We start from the raw sequence: 16,003 nt of genomic DNA on the forward strand, positions 1-16,003 counted from the left end.
GGTGTGGGTTTTTTCCCTTTTAGTTGGCCTTGAACTCAACATACATGTGCTATTCCCTCACAGAGTACTGCTGCTGCTGCTTCGTATTTATGGTTTGTGACCTTTAAAGGCAACATTTTGTATAAAAGGTGAGAATTAAGTGATACTTGATACTAACAGCAAACAATGTGTGATGCAAAGTATGCTTCAGAGGATAAAAGGATGTTTTTATCAAAATAACCGCTCCAATCTATAAGTGTTGGAACAGTGAGAGCTACCGTTACATGACTGCTTCGTTAAGAAAAAAGTGGTTGTGTAAGTTTACTGCGTCAGACAGACCATAACCCGAGAAAACACCCAAGAATGAAAGACTGTTTTAATATCATCTTCATAACAGCATTAAAATTTATCTTCTCAAAATGACAAACGTGTATTTAATGACTCTGGGCGTCATTACTGTGGGGTTAACAAACGCAGCACAGACCTTAAAACAAAAACGAACACCTGTTGTAAATTACGGCTGCAATCGATAAGAAAAAAACAAGTCTGTGAAAATGAGAATTGTTCTTGTAACATGGCTGGAACCTTTAAAGAGGAATGAGCAGGTTTATTTTGAATGAACCGCAAACAACAGAAACTGCAAAGCTGGGAACGAAAGAAATTCAGCACGGGACCAGTCTTCAATTAGACTGGGAGGAAGAATCACTCAGAAACGTGCTTGTTCGTCAGCTGACAAACCTCCACAAGGTATTTGTTGTCTGAACTCACAGCCTTGTTTTTCTGCTACTTATAAGTGTCCAGTCTGAAGGAGTGCATGTTTGGAAATGAATCTTTCTACACTCTCTCCTTCCAGAAACTTCATGGCTCTCCAGTGGATCTTTCCACAGTTCTCTGGCTGACCGAGGGGTCCGAGTTCCTCGCGGATGTACTGCAGCCACAGATCTTTAGAAAAACGAAACAGGAAACAGTTATGTTTAAAAAAAACAAAAAACCTAAAGGTTCTTAATCTAATTGTATCTATCCATACTTTTACACTACAAGGACAGAAGTATTGAGCCACATCTCTATAGAGCTTATAGCATTACAAGTGTGATACTGTAACATGCCACTCACTGTCTTCCTCCCTGAGCCTGGCTCTGCCAGCGGTTTCTTCCTGTCACAAGGGAGTTTTTCCTCCCCACTGTTGCCAAGTGCTTGCTCAAAGGGGATCATTTGATTGTTGTTGTTTTCTGCATAATACTATTTATTTTTTCCTTTAATATATAGGTCAAACTGAGTGCGTTGAGGTGATTGTTGTTGTGAGTTGGGTCACCAAGTGCAAGGGCACATAATGCACCGAGACCTTCATGCCATGGGTTTCCATGGCCGAGCAGCTCCTGTAGGTGCAATATGGAGGTGGCCCGGTATTTTCCATCTCGTCTAACTTTGTTCTTTAGCGATACAGATTCTCTTGAACGTGTTTTACTCTTGTCCTCTGACTCAGTCTGATCAAATAACTCTAACTGTTGATTAGCTGTTCAGTCCAAACCTGTATTTGATTTGTGCTCACATAACATACAAAGACACATCCTCTCGTTTTGGCGATCTCTTTTTTAATCTCTTCCTCTAATTTGTAAATACTGTTCCTGCTGTTCAACCCCTCTGTTGGAATTGATATTTTTTATATTGTCATTTGTGCTTAGAAATATATAATCATTTGTACGCTGATAAAAATCATATCCTTATTAGGTCTGATAAGATTCTGTGTGCGCGTGTGTACCATGAGTTGAGAGGAAGCAGCCTCGACGTTATCATTTCCATTATAGCTTTAGAAACCAGAATCGTTCTGTTTCTTATAAGTGCGAGACTTCACACCTTTAAATGTTCGTCTGAGACATGACCTGTTGCAAGTTCCTGTTCTTATCATTTAGCGAGACGCTTACTTCTGCCTTTCTGCATACCTCATACACAGTTTAAGTTCATTGAAAGGTCATATGCCTATGTATGGTACAGCTGTAAACACACACACATGCACCTACACACACCCACACACACAGAATATAGACACTGATGTTGTTCAGATATGCCTGCTTAAGAATGTCACATGTATTTGTAATTGCACATTTATGAATGATTGCTTGCTTGCTGACAATAAAAAAAGGGCTGTAGCGAAGGAATCAGTTGAAGTTGGCTAAGGACAGGTGAAGGCCTGGGCTGACTTCCCTCACGGGCCACAAAGACAAAGAGCTCTGTCTTGACTTGTTTTGTCGTGCAGTTATTGTGTGTCTCGTGTTCCAGTGGGGTTTGTGCCTAGATAAACTCAACACCCTCCACCACCCCAGCATCCACCTGGGTCTGTTTGTATTAATGGGGAGCAATGAGCTCACAAACTTTAATATTCGTCTTAAAACTTGAGCTTGCTGGCTGAGCTGAAAGCATAAATAACACCAGCTTTCCGGTTCATTCCAGCTCCTTAACCTGATTTAAATTCACCTTCATTGGAGGTGCCGAACTCCTGCAGCACCCTCTCATAGTAGTCCCTCAGATAGTTCATCTTTGGATTTTCCTGAAAAAACAACATTGTAATCACATTAATTGTTTTCACTTATCAGCAACATCAAAGGTATCTTTCCAGTGTCAAACTATCAATGAAGTCAGTACAACATAAACATTATAGTTGGTGGCAGGCAGAAGAATGAGGATGTCACTGGGCTTCATATACGTACTTGTTCCTTCTCGATTTGAATCATTCTGTTGAAAAACTCCTTGGACAATGGGCGGTTTTCCTGTAAGCTACATAAGAAAAATGTAATTTAATTAAAAGGTATTAAAGATCCTGAACGTTTATTTTGCACCTGCAGGTCAGTGCTTTGAGACCCGTTAAACTTATATGTTCCTGCTTCATTCATCACCTAAATTAAAAACTACATGAGCAGACAGAGTTATCTGATTTTCACCTTGTAAAGGTCTTCCTCGCCTTCTTGTAGCCTCCAGTGGAGTAGGACCAATCGAGGTAGCACTCTTTCATCTCCATGGCAACAGCCGGGACTGCAGACAGCAGACCTCTCTGGGAACAAGCAAGAGAACAAACTGTCTGCAAGGCATATCCTCATTTCAGAGGCAAAAACACTATTAATCTTGCCTGCTTTAGCTTTTATTGTTTACTCTTTATCTCATCTCTAGCTTACTCAGCCTTTTCTGATCACAGTCTGCCTGCTGTACTTTATATTACAGTGCAGGATCATATTTTATCCTGTCATTAACTTCTTATGTTGCGCATTTCATTTCTAACAATTCAAAACTGTGTTTCCAGCGTAACTCTTATCGATAAAATATCGGTGTAAACAAATCCACAAAAAATGAAGCGGATAAATTGCTCTAAATGCTGCAGGCTATAGCAAGATCACACTGCAGCTGTTCAAACGGCTGGATTCGGGTGCACTACCTTGAGGATGGCTTCTGTCTCCTCGGCACTCTGGCTGGCCTTGCTCCACTCAAACTGCAGCTGCCACAGTGGTAGACTCTCCTGTCAAGACAAGACGCGGTTACATGAATGAGCTTCACCCACCTTAAAAAATGTGAATGTACCTTACGCCTGTTCATTAATAAGCAACCATTAGGCGCACGCATTTTGTTCAGACACAAAACTTTCACGACTTAACACTGATGAATAACAACAACGTAAAACAGTCAATAAAAGAACTTCTGGATTATCGTGAGTTTGTATTAGAGGTGCCTCACTGTTAAAACACTTAAGCAGTGTTGACAGTCCAACCTGGGATATCTGTCATCAGACTGAGTGTTTCTATTAAACACTAATGTCAATTTTAAACTGGCACATCATTGCTAGCTTGTAAGAAACACAGCTACCAATTGGGTGGTCAGTTCTGATCTTTTCTAGTACCGTAAGTGGGATTGGTATCATTTAAAGTAAATATAGCAAGTGAGGGACACTATGCATCATCCGGTATGACACTACAGCTGATATTCACATTTGAGAAGCAGCAGGAACCAGAAAGGATTTGGCCTTCTCAGTCTCCAGCGAACGTGTCAGAGCATGCAAAGCTCAGATCAGAATTAGTTACCGGGTTTTGCCATTATATGCAGAGATTTTAAAAATGAATAATCACTCAGGCAGCATCTGTTCTCAGCCAGGAGGGAAGGATCAATATACCTTCTGGAATCGGCATGAGTACAGAATGACAGGATAAAGAACGTGCTTACATTTTCACCATTGATTTATCTGCACTTCTGTGCTTTTCAATGCGGAAACTTAACATTGTTGGATACACAGGCCTCCAACCCTGGAGGTGTGTGCCACTTCTCCATGCTCAAACAGGGTGTTTTGTTCAAAAGAAAAGACTTGCATAATAAGCAGCTGTACTAATCCTCCTTCTCAGGGCCGTGGACTTATGAAACCCCCACCACAACAATAATCAGCTATTCTATTCACTGCTACAAAGGCCCGCGGCTCAGTCGAGGCATGCGTATTCATAGTTGTACAGAACTGTGCAACTATGAGGGAGGTTCAACAGAAAAATTAAGAAGAACGTTCTGACTACTCTGAAATATAGGAGAGATTGTAAGATAAGGTTTAATTCACCACTGACCAGAAGAGTACATAAGAAATTCTAAACGCTAATTTATAAGGTCAAACTGAGCCGAGATGGAAATCGGGCTTCAAATTATTAATGGTCAGACTCAGGCTGCTGCGTGGCCTCCATAAATATTCTCCCTTTTTTTTCCTGTCTGCACTGAACTGATTAACTGATATTAATTTTTATCTGCTCTCTTCTGTAGTTGGCACCTTCTTCTCTGTCCCCTCTTTCCTTGTACCCGTCTGCATGCGTTTCTAATTCTGGACCTGCTGTTCCTGGTCCGTATTTATTGGCCCCATCAACCTGCAAAATGTCTTTTTAATATATACACATGCATGTCTACCGTTTCCCTTTATTCTCTCTGCACTTGACACTTGTGACAGATTCCTGCCCTAAACCATAACAGCCCCCAGCTTCATCACTGGGGTAGCTTTTACCTTTAAAAAAGGTAAATTGATACACAAATATCTGCACGATTAAATTTAGTTTTTCACCTGCCTTCATGTGCGCTCAGGCAGATGAAGACAGTTGAGGAAATTAATATGACTGAACAGAGACTAATTAGGCCAAGGAGATGGCCCACTTATACAGCACTGCTGGTGGCTAGTGTGTGTATGTGTGTGAGTGAATCCATATGTCTCTTTTCTCCAAGGACAACAATTAAAGCGGTGCTGCCACTCAGTGTGCTGAACAGTGTTTATATGATAGTGTAAGATGAGAAAATTACTGAACCCCATTATGTGATTTCAGAAAAGCAAACGTGGCTCTCCCGGTCCAGTGTGTGTGTACCTTGGGATTAACGTGTTTGAGAGCGTCCTGGAAACACCGGCCTATGTCTCGGCTCCCTAGCTCCATCAGCGTCTGCAGGCTCAAACTCCACATGGTCACTGATTGGCTGTAGCGCTGCGTGGCTGTCATGGCAACGCTTGCTGCTCCCTCAGCATCTCCCGATGAGAGCAAGATTTGGAGCTGGTCACGTGGACAACATCAGGTTGGTTGATTCATACATCGGTAAAATGCAAGGTATCGTTTCCTTTTTGAATATAACCTGATGTTAAAGGAGTTTTTCGACTATCACCATTTTCAGTTTTTTTAAACAATTTCAGTCCCATTACCAGACAAACTGATAATCCTACACAGGAAACATAGCAATTGATTTAAAAAATACAGGCTTACAACCACCAGGATATCCATAAAGCCACCATGTGCTGGGTCTAAATGTGCACTCTGTTTACTTTGTTATTCATTATTGCTGGACAATGTGTGTTTGTCGCACCACCAAATAAATTAACAAACAAATACAGCTATTAAATAATAGTCACACAAACCCATAAATTACTCAGAGTGCTTGGTATTAGCCTCTAACCACTAGGCCAACAATTACCACATTTTTATTCTAATTGAGATTCTCATCATCATAGAACTGGTTTCATTTGCCTGAACGTCAGTGTGTTAGTAACTTCTGGCTGTCGGCCTCAGTTGTTTCTGCTTTTCCAATAACATGTTGTGTTTTCGGTGCAGTGCAATTACATTTTCATTCCGTGTTACCTCTGCTAGTGTATATCTGAAAGAAGAGACGACTTGCAAGGTTTTAAAGATTTTTGCTGTTCCTGTCAGACTTTGCCTGGCGCTGCTCTTACCCGACCAAAACGAAACGTGGTTTGAGCGAAATGAGAGCCGACAGGTCATCATTCAAATAAAGAGAAGACAGGCTTACGGGTGCCTAAAATTCCATTCACACATTGAAAAGAGGCTTTATCTCACCCAGTTCTTGTAGTAATTCTCCTTCAACAGCGAGCAGTCATGGGCACGCTGCAGCACTCCCAGCAGCCTCTCCTGCCTCTGTGATACAAACACTTGTTTTTACTCCAGAAAACACTGAACCCATTGACATTTCTCAGCGTACCTGAGGAGGAAATAACTTCAGGCCAAACTTAAGGACTTTTTACTTACTTTTTCTTTCAGCTCTTGGACGTTGGTCTTCCTTTTCATCCTTTCCAACAAGAAAGCCACGTAGCAGGTCCACATTGGCTCTGGGAGGCAAAGCAGCAGTTTCTTATACTAACGGAAGCAGTGAATGAATACATGCAGGAACAAGGATAACATTTTACAACTTTCTGGGCTCCTTCTTGGAGGTTTTGACCAAAATAAAATTCTTCCATTAAAGCTTTTAACCCACTGCCAGCATGTGCAAATTAAATAAAAGAACAAGAAGAGAACAAGAAGAGATCATTCTTGTTTTGGTAATATGGGTGCATTGACACATAAAAAAGCTACACACACGCTCAGCTGCACATTAAAGAAAATACCTAATCAGCCAATCATGTTCATGAGGGCCTGCTGAAGTTCAAACTGCACATAAGAATGAGGAAGGTGATTTAAGTGATCTCTAGGATTTACAGAGAAAGGCCAGAAAAAGAGAAAATATCCAGTAAGCGTCACGTCTCTGGGCAAAAATGTCTTTCTGACATCAGAGGAGACTACACCAGACTTCTTTAAGCTGACAGGAAGGCAACAGTAAGTCATTCTGGGATGCAGAAGAGCATCTCTGATGCACAGATGACACTCCCATCAGCTAAGAACAGGGAGCTGAGGCTACAGTTCACACAGGCTCGCTATAATTGGACAACAGAAGACTGGAAAAATCTTGAGTCACAATTTCTGTTGTGACATTTGGATGGCAGGGTGAGGATTTCACATAAACAACATGAAAGCATGGATCCACAAACACTTATGGCTGCTGGCATAATGGTGTGGGAGATGTTTTCTAGGCACACTTTGGCCCCTTGAATACCAACAGAGCATTGTTTAAATGCCACAGCCCACCCGTATGTATTGTTGCTGACCACCCTTTATGACCACAGTGTATCTATCTTCTGATGGCTGCTTCCAGCAAGACAAGGCACGTGACACAAAGCTTAAATCAGCACTTTGGTCAGCCTTGGTTGTTTTTAAATGTGCTTTATAAATAAACTTGACGTGACTTGACGAGTTCGCTGTACTCAAACGGCCTCCGCAGTCACCGCAGCTTTGGGATGTGGGGGTGAACACGAGATTAACTTCATGGACGTGCAGCCAACAAATCTGCAGCAGCTGTGTGATGCTATCAAGTCAACATGAACTAAAATCTCAGAAGAAATTTTCCAGCACCTTGTTGAATCGGTGCCATGAAAAATGAAGGAGGTTTGAGCGTAAAAGGGGTAAGATGTCCTAACAAAGTGGCGTCTTTCTCGTACTTCTTAGTTTACCCACCAACTTCATTTGCAGATGAAGATTGTTACAATTAATAATTAATTACCAAAGTCTAAATCATGTCTCAACAATTCATTTTAAAATTGAAATATATATGTTCTCTCTGTGTATCAGGAAGCTCCTACCAGTGTTTAGACTCTTGACGCCCTCCTCATAGACCTGGCAGCAGCGCTCCTCTCTGCGGTTTATATCTGAGGCCCTGCCTTTGGCAGTCTGGAGCTCCTCTCCTGCTCCTGGGGCCTCCAGCTCCCTCTTAGCCATGAAATCCCACGTGGAGCTGTCATCTGTGTAGTTAGTCTGTAAGCTGGAAACAAGAGGTGAGATGAGGTTACTGCTTAAAGGTAACACTATGGAAGTTGAGGAATTCAGAGTTCATGTAAAAGAGAGTTAAATGAAAGCCTTTTGGAAGTAAATTACTCTTGCAGGATGGAGTCCTGGAGGTCTTTGGTGAAGTCAAAAATAGCCGCTATGTTCAGAAGTGAGATGACAAACTCTGCTTCTGTAGGATGAAAAGATGCACAAGTAGAGACACACGCTAGGTTGTTTCCAAAGCCAATGGCTTGTTCTTACTCACCACCATAAATATTTTTAATAGACAGTTGTCACATTTAGCTAAACTAAGGTCCAATTTTCCCCAGGTAGCAGGTCAGACATATAAATTCAATATTATGAGACAAAACCTCCTTCGCCGTAGTGGGAACGCCGTCCCAGAACAGTTTTAAGAATGTGACTGCGCCAGAATACATGAAAGTGATCTGCCAAACAATGATCACATCCCAGAAAGCATTCAAGTTGTGCACTGGTGTGTCTGGACTTTTGTTTCGGAGTTATTATTAAAAAAAAAAATCTTACACAGTTTTTCCATGAAAAGTCCTTCCACATATGTAAGTCTGTGATTTCAGCGTTTTTTAACAGGTATCCTGTGCTCAGGGTTGATTTCAATTGCCAATTCTTATCCCCATTTAGTCTTTACATATCCCACTGCTAAAGGAATTCACTTTAATGACAATATAGGTGGTCTTGAACTGAAATAAAAACTAAATAAATAACAGTTTGCAGAAAGAGTTTAAATCTACGGCTCTACAAATTATGTGCATTTTATTTAAACAATAAATGTGTTATTTTTAAAGCCCAGATTTACTAAACAGGCCTAAAGATCATGCAAGCACAATCCCTATATAGTGTACACAGGTGTAATTAGTTTTACGGCGATTTATAAAAGCTGAGCTGTTTTCTTAACACACAACACAACTGCACTTTAGCATTAAGAGTTTGTTTTTTAATATTCTCTGTTACACCTGGAATTTTCTAACATCTGGGTCTTGAGGAGCAGTTAAGACCCTATGTGCGTTGGAGGCTACAGGAGAGAGTGCGACAGCATTATGCTGCTCTTAATATTCAAATGTATTTGCAGCATAAACACTTAAGTTATTTTATATTTTCTCATATTTGCACAGGCCTGTGAATAACCATTGACAAGCTTACCTTTGATTTTCCCTGTAGCATCTTTGTATACAACCTCAGCCAGTTTACCACTCAGGATCTCTGGAGAAAATTCATATTCACCCTGGAAGGTGTGAACAGTGAGTTTTAAATACAACGAGCAGCATATGCACGCGCTTACTTCCTACTGTTTTGTGTTTGCTTTGTTTCACGCTCACCAGGTCCATCTGAGCCTGCTCCAGCTGAATCTTCTGCTTCCTCAGTTTCTCACAATGCAGCAGCTCCATACGGAAATACTAACACAGAGTGGTTGGAGGATTTTAGACGAGCATGTTTTAAATGAATAAACTGTTGCTTAAAGTTTTAAGTCTGGGTTACCTTAAATATCAATAATAAAAAGAAGATATTTGGCATCTTTTACCTCCTGGTAGACTTTCTTATCATTTGGGTGGAATCGCAGCGCCCTCAGAAACAGGTGTCTGGCGCTCTCAGAAGAATTTCTATCCTCCAGCTCGCTCTTGGCAGCCATGATCCACAGAGCTAAAGCGGGACGGAAACAGTGTTTATTAACAGCATTCGTCTTGGTCATCTCCAAGATTGCAATCACAGATTTCCTGCCTTGGTTTAATTTATTTTAACGCACATTTCCAGCCACTAAACATCGGCAAATTGCAGTGTGTTTGTAATGCCCCCTTTCTTCTGTACCTGGTTTGTCAGGATGGATGGCAAGCATGGCTGAGAACACCTTGCTGATTTGGCTCTTGGTGGCCTGATGAGTGAAAGGGATCATTATAAGAATGAGAAGACACGGTGTAGAGCAGACTTATCTGACTTGAAGGCAAGTGATGAGATCTTTACATACCCATTTCTTACAGAAAGCAACGTGTGAGAGCCATAGCTGCACATCATCCTGCGGGGGAAAGAAGACGTGTGACTCTTCACTCCTTTCGGCTTTCATTCCTTTTGTAAATTTAAATCCAATGTAAAAATCTACAATTTTAACTTTTTTTTTTTTTGCCATGTTTGTTAACAAAAAGCATCATATTACTTTCCAGCAATGGCTCAGTTACACATTAGATAATATCATACAAATTTAGAGGAAAAAATGTCTAAAAATGTTACAAATATTCGATACACATGGCTGAATTTAATAATCTGATGTTATAAATTAATTATTACAACCATACAGAATAATAATTACAGATTACAAATGCTCTATTTACACTACCTTCCACTTATTTGTTGCTCTTTTAAAGATGCTATTTATTCTGTGGATGATGGGGTACTCAATCTCCTCTCGCTTGAACTGGTAGTGTATGTGCTGAAAATGAAAAGGATAGTAGAGTCACTCTCAGGTGTGGTTTCCTGACAAATATAGTTTTTAATCACATGAGCTTAAAATACCAGATTCGGTATGTAGGATACTTACTGCTCTTCTCTTCTTGATCAGCTCTAAAACGTTGATTTCATACTATAAACAAAAGGAGAGTCTCTGAACATGATTCACGATCTTTACTTATTTATTGAAACTTAGAAGAAACATGATGTATCATCACAGCCCCCTACCTGAATGTATGCAATGAAGTCCTCCTTATTTACGATCAGCCTGTGAAGCTTGTACTCCAGGGCTGTTACCCTCTTGATTATTGATCTAAATGAAAAATAGAACAGAAGAATAATGTTGAATCAGTGAGAAGGACTTGCATAAACACACACGGGAATATTTTCACATGGAAATTTTAATACTGACCAACAGTTTTTTTATTAGGAGAAAAGAAAGCACAAAAGAAGAATGGGACATTTCGAAGTCAATTTTAGGAAATACAGCATAAAATGCATTTTTTGTACACTGAATTTACACTCACGGGCAGTTTTTAGGTGCACCTTGCTAACACTGGACCCCTTTTATCCTCAGAACTGCTTTACGTCTTTGGGGCATAGATTTAACAAGATGCTGGAGACAGTCCTCAGAGATTTTAGCCCGTACTGACATGATAGCATCACATAGTTGCTGCAGTTTGTCAGAGAACATCCATGACCCGTACATTTGATGACCGTGGAGGCCATTTGAATACAGTAAACTCACTGTCATGTTCAAGAAGCTGGTTTGGAAAGATCTGAACTTTGAGACACAGTATATATTATTCTTCTGGAAGCAGCCAAAACAATGGGTACACTATGGTCCCAAAGGAACGTACATGGTCAGCAGGCTGTAGCATTTAAACGATGCTCAGTTGGGGCTAAAGTGTGCCAAGAAAATGACCCCGTGTGAATTGTAGCTTCAGTTTCACCATTACACCACCGCCATCTTGAAACGTTAATACAGGGCAGGATGGATTAGGGCTTTCATGGTGTTACATCAAACTGGGTCAACAGACCCGCAAACACTTCTTTGAATTTCTAATGTTCAATTATGGCGAGCTTGAGCAGACTGTAGCCTCAGTTTAGTGTTCTTAGCTGACAGTGACACCTGGTGTGGTCTTCTGTTGCTTCGAGATTCAACATATTGTGCGTTCAGAGATGCTCTTCTGCATACCTTGGTTGAAACAACTGGTTATTTGAGCATTTTCACCCAGAGAACTGTCACTCACTCAATAGCTTCTCTTATTCAGAACAATCTCTACAGATAGCTGCATAAGAAAATCAAGGTAAATTACCAGTTTCTGAAATACTTAGACCAGCTACCATGCTACGTCATTTATATCACCTTTGTTCCATATTCAGATGCTCAGTTTGAACTTCAGACCACACAGGAAATCAAATTATAGGACTGATCAACTGAATTTAAAGCAGAGCTTTCCATTAGGTCAGCTTTCTGCTCATTGGCTGCTCATTGCAAACAGGACGATTGAACAGCAGGTGAAAGAGGGTACAGGGCTGGGTATTATTTGCTCTTTCTGACATCATAAAAATCCAACAGTAGAAAAACTGTATTTAAAGCAATCTGGAGCCTAGTTTTACGCTTAAAGAGATTATTTAAACATTAGCCTCATTATTAGTAAAGGGAATAACTCCTAGTAGATAAAAGTTTAACCCCCACAACAGCTGTGGCTCAGGAGGTAGAGCTGGTTGTCCAGCAGTCAGAAGATCCGTGGTTGGAGTCCTGGCTCCTTTAGTCTGCATGTATCCTTGGGCAAGACAGTGTGCCATACATGCATGGCAGAAAAAAAGCACTCAAACAAACATGCGTGATTTTGTGAATGAAAGTTATACTAGAAAGTGCATTGATGCCTAACTAGAGTAGAAAAGTGGTATCAAGGTAGCATATTCTGTGACGCTGGACTTCCTGAGTTAATTTTCTTTCCTTTGCCTGGCTTCAAATCACCCTGGGAGTACTACAGAAGCACAACGCGTAGTCTGCACCAGATCTTTCATTCTCTGTGCCATTCCTGTATCAAACTTCTTGCCCGACTACTACAGCTTCTGTAATAAATACACCCAGTAAAGAAAATAGAGCTGTGTCCAAGAGACTTCTGAAGAAGAGGTCAAGTGTTGGAAAGTGATGACTTGTTGGGGTGTTTAAGACAGAAGGAATTCTCCTGACAAGTGCTGATTTCTATTGTGATGTTACACAAATATGGTGATGTATCGATATTCCTATAATGTATTGATCATCACCAGTTACTTTGAGATTCACAACCCTAACACTGATTTTAATTAAGGATGTAGATGTGCAACTATCTGCAAAAGGGATCTTCAATATTTCCTCCTTAAATCTTCAGGACGATATCTTCCATGTATTTCTGCTAACTATAGATGTCAAAAAGTTAAGTTCAGCTGCCCAGATTAAGCACTTAACTATATTTGCTCTTTATTTTGGGGGATTTTTTTTCTCTAAATCATCCAAAATTTAATCAGTAGTAAAAACCGTTTTTTGTTGGGGTTTTTTTTTTTTTGGAGAACAAGAAGATGATCAATAGACTTTCTCAGCTTCATCTCTCGCAGTTTCTCGGCCCTGTAATGTAAATAATTAAATATTTCACAGGTTCGGAGCCCTCTCTGAGAGTGCGTCCGAGAGTACGTGATGGGCTCACCCATCACCTCTTTTGCTATTTTCCTGGAAGACACAGCGTGTAAAGGCTCGGTGCTGCCTTACTTGACTTCTTTCTTGGTGAACAGTCCCACTCTCTCCAGCTGCTCCAGCTCAGGGATTCTGTCCTCGATCCGCTGCTGAACGATCTCCGCCATCTCGTCGAAGCAGCCGTTAAACGCTCGTGTTCAGCTGCTGTTTGGTAAAACTTAATAATGGTATAACAACTGTACACAGAACACCACGAGAGGCCAACTCTATCCCCAATTACACATGTGTGGAAGTTGTGACTAGCGGAGCTTCCGGTTCCGTCTGCAAATAGGTCCGACAGGAAATCTGAGCTGGAGGAAACCTTTGTTAACTCAGAGTTTTAAACTCCCAAACTCCCTGTTTCACAACGTATTAAAGATGAAACGAAAGTTTACCTGTCCTTTTATATTCGAAAACGATTTGGTGTATGTTTTCTCACCTCAGATTAATTTTGATATACACCAGGGGAACATATAGAGTGGGGAAAGCTTTTTTTTCAGAACTTTATTTGAAATTGTAACGTGAACAGTCAGTCATCCCAGCTCAGTTTGTACAGTAAACATACAGGGCAAATAAGAGTAACAATAAGTATTACAATGAAAATAAGAAGGGTAAATAATTAATAAAAGGAAAAAAGAGGGATGTGACAGACTTCATAATAGCTTTGTACTTGAAAATTATATCTGTGACAGCTCATTTGTTGAAAATTTCTGAATGAATTTCAATCAATGATGAACCTCTTTTATTTGAAGTTAATTTAAGAGAGTTTAAGTAATATTCAATTTCAAGTAAAAAACAAATTCAATAATGGGGTTGAGTTTTAAAATGTACATTTATGTATGTGGAATTTCCCTAGTAAGATATAAAGATTGACAATGGTACATAATTTTTTTTCCTTTGGTTTCAAAATAACTGATAATGTCCTTCCCTTCAATTTTGACTTCGTATGTTGTTTTGCACAATATATAATTTTCAAGTTCTCTCCACAGTGTAGTACTATATGAACGAGGGGGGAAATGAGCTGGCACAAGCCTCCTCACATTAATTGCATCATAATAATGCAATATATCAAGCTACCCTCCAATATATATATAATAAAATAATCAATAGCTGGACCATTGATGTGTATATATGTACACACATCAATGCATCAGTAATTATGATCCAATGTACATAGTACATATGTACATAGTATTGCATATAATTCTAAAAACTGCTTACTTTAGGTACTTTAAATATAGTTAAAGAATGCACTATTTACTACTCTACATTACTTGGGTAGGATAATTTATACATTTTACTTAATGAAAAGTCTACATACTTTCTTTTTGTTGCAAAAGGTTTATCCAACAAAAAAATATATATTAAAAATCTTGTGGAGCCCCATTTTATGAAAAGACAGGTGGAAGAGCTGAAGATGTTCAGAATTTCACTGGGAGTGATCAGGATGGACATGATGAGAAATGAATATATTAAAAGAAAAACTCAGGTTAAACTGAATATATATATATTTTTTTAAATACTATCGTCACGTTTAGCGTGGAATAAACGGTAAAACAAAAAAGCATTTTCTAATTACAGTGCAAAAGGGAAAAAAAGCCAACGAGTGAGAGAGAGAGAGTTTTGAGATGCGAGAGATTTATGACGTTTAGCATGGAGTTTATAGTTTGTGTGTTATGTTGTATTGTGTAGTTAGTGTCTTGTGTAGTCATTGTTTTGTTTTGTGTGTCAGTGGGTACAAATGAAGGCCACAAAGGTAGATTTCAATGTAAACACCATCTCCAGGTGGAAAACCAGAGGAGTGATACATCTCCTGTTGTCAGGCCTGCAGAGTTTATCCCTGCAGTGTTCTCCTCTGTCTTGTGTCAGACAAACAATTTTTTTACTGGCGCAAATAATTTTATCGGGCATCTTACTGTGACAACTGATTGTTCTCTCTCTCATTTTTGTTATAGTAGTATTTTTAAATGGTTGTACAAACAAACAAAAAACGCCAGATGCATTGGCTACATTTTTAGATAAATAGTTGTATATAACTTTATAATTTTCAAAATTTGTGCATAAGTTTTCAAAATTTACAATTTATATTTGTATTTGAAGTTATGAAAATAATTTGCTAAACGTGTCTGTGGTTTTTACAGTTAACCCCCCCCCCCCCCCAAAAAAAAAAACAAAAACAAAAAACAAAACAACTTCTCGGATGTTATGTTTTGTGTTTGATTTCAGATCAGTTGTGTTAATATAGTATGTCAATGAAAGAATAACTGTAAATTCAGATACACGAGGTTAAGCTAAAAAGAATGATACCAAGCAACGCAAGGGAAAAAATAATTTAAAACAATTTGAAGGTGAAATACAAATGTAAATCAAAAGTACATAAAAATGTGAATTCACATGTTTTATGTCACTGAAATTTTTAATTATGTGGGCTACAGAAAATAATTAAGTGATAGACTATATTTGTATGAAACGTGTATACTTACTGCATTTGAATCATTTTACCCATATGTAACACTTGCATGTGTGTTTTTCAAAAAAGGCTTTGATTTTGCCACCCTATTTGATTTCCATGCTACCATCATGCCACCCCCAGAAAATTTCTCTAGATCCGCCCCTGGTTGAACGCTTTGGATACAAAATTAGAGCGACAAAGCTGACGTAGTTTGGACATGTGCAGAGAAGAGGTAGTGGA

At 39.5% G+C, this 16,003-nt stretch overlaps 1 protein-coding gene across 1 annotated transcript; it reads right to left on the bottom strand.

The window, feature by feature from the left end:
• Positions 1-334: 334 nt before the first annotated feature.
• On the bottom strand, positions 335-13,617 carry utp6 (UTP6 small subunit processome component). Its single transcript, XM_085459640.1, has 19 exons — positions 13,348-13,617; positions 10,818-10,902; positions 10,681-10,722; positions 10,480-10,572; positions 10,114-10,161; positions 9,957-10,020; positions 9,673-9,791; positions 9,470-9,547; positions 9,294-9,375; positions 8,226-8,307; positions 7,934-8,112; positions 6,510-6,589; positions 6,321-6,398; positions 5,346-5,525; positions 3,404-3,484; positions 2,916-3,025; positions 2,685-2,751; positions 2,452-2,524; positions 335-921 (listed from the first exon to the last, which is right to left on the bottom strand). The coding sequence occupies exons 1-19, from the start codon at positions 13,437-13,439 to the stop codon at positions 767-769; spliced, it is 1,788 nt and encodes a 595-aa protein (XP_085315766.1). The 5' UTR covers positions 13,440-13,617; the 3' UTR covers positions 335-766.
• Between the last annotated feature and the right edge of the window lie 2,386 nt (positions 13,618-16,003).

This window comes from Copadichromis virginalis, linkage group LG6, assembly GCF_057382275.1.
Source record: "Copadichromis virginalis isolate Kocher_CV1m ecotype Utaka linkage group LG6, C_Virginalis_male_GT1.1, whole genome shotgun sequence".
Taxonomy (NCBI): Eukaryota; Metazoa; Chordata; class Actinopteri; order Cichliformes; family Cichlidae; genus Copadichromis; species Copadichromis virginalis.

What these genes read in the sequence shown, in the direction of transcription:
- utp6 (XM_085459640.1), bottom strand. Translation starts at nt 13,439, where the DNA reads ATGGCGGAGATCGTTCAGCAGCGGATCGAGGACAGAATCCCTGAGCTG. An exon ending in TCAAACACGTTAATCCCAAG is followed by an intron (nt 3,485 to 5,345) that starts GTACACACACAC and finishes TTGTCTTGACAG; the next exon opens with GAGAGTCTACCACTGTGGCA. An exon ending in GCGAGGAAGACCTTTACAAG is followed by an intron (nt 2,752 to 2,915) that starts GTGAAAATCAGA and finishes TTTCTTATGTAG; the next exon opens with CTTACAGGAAAACCGCCCAT.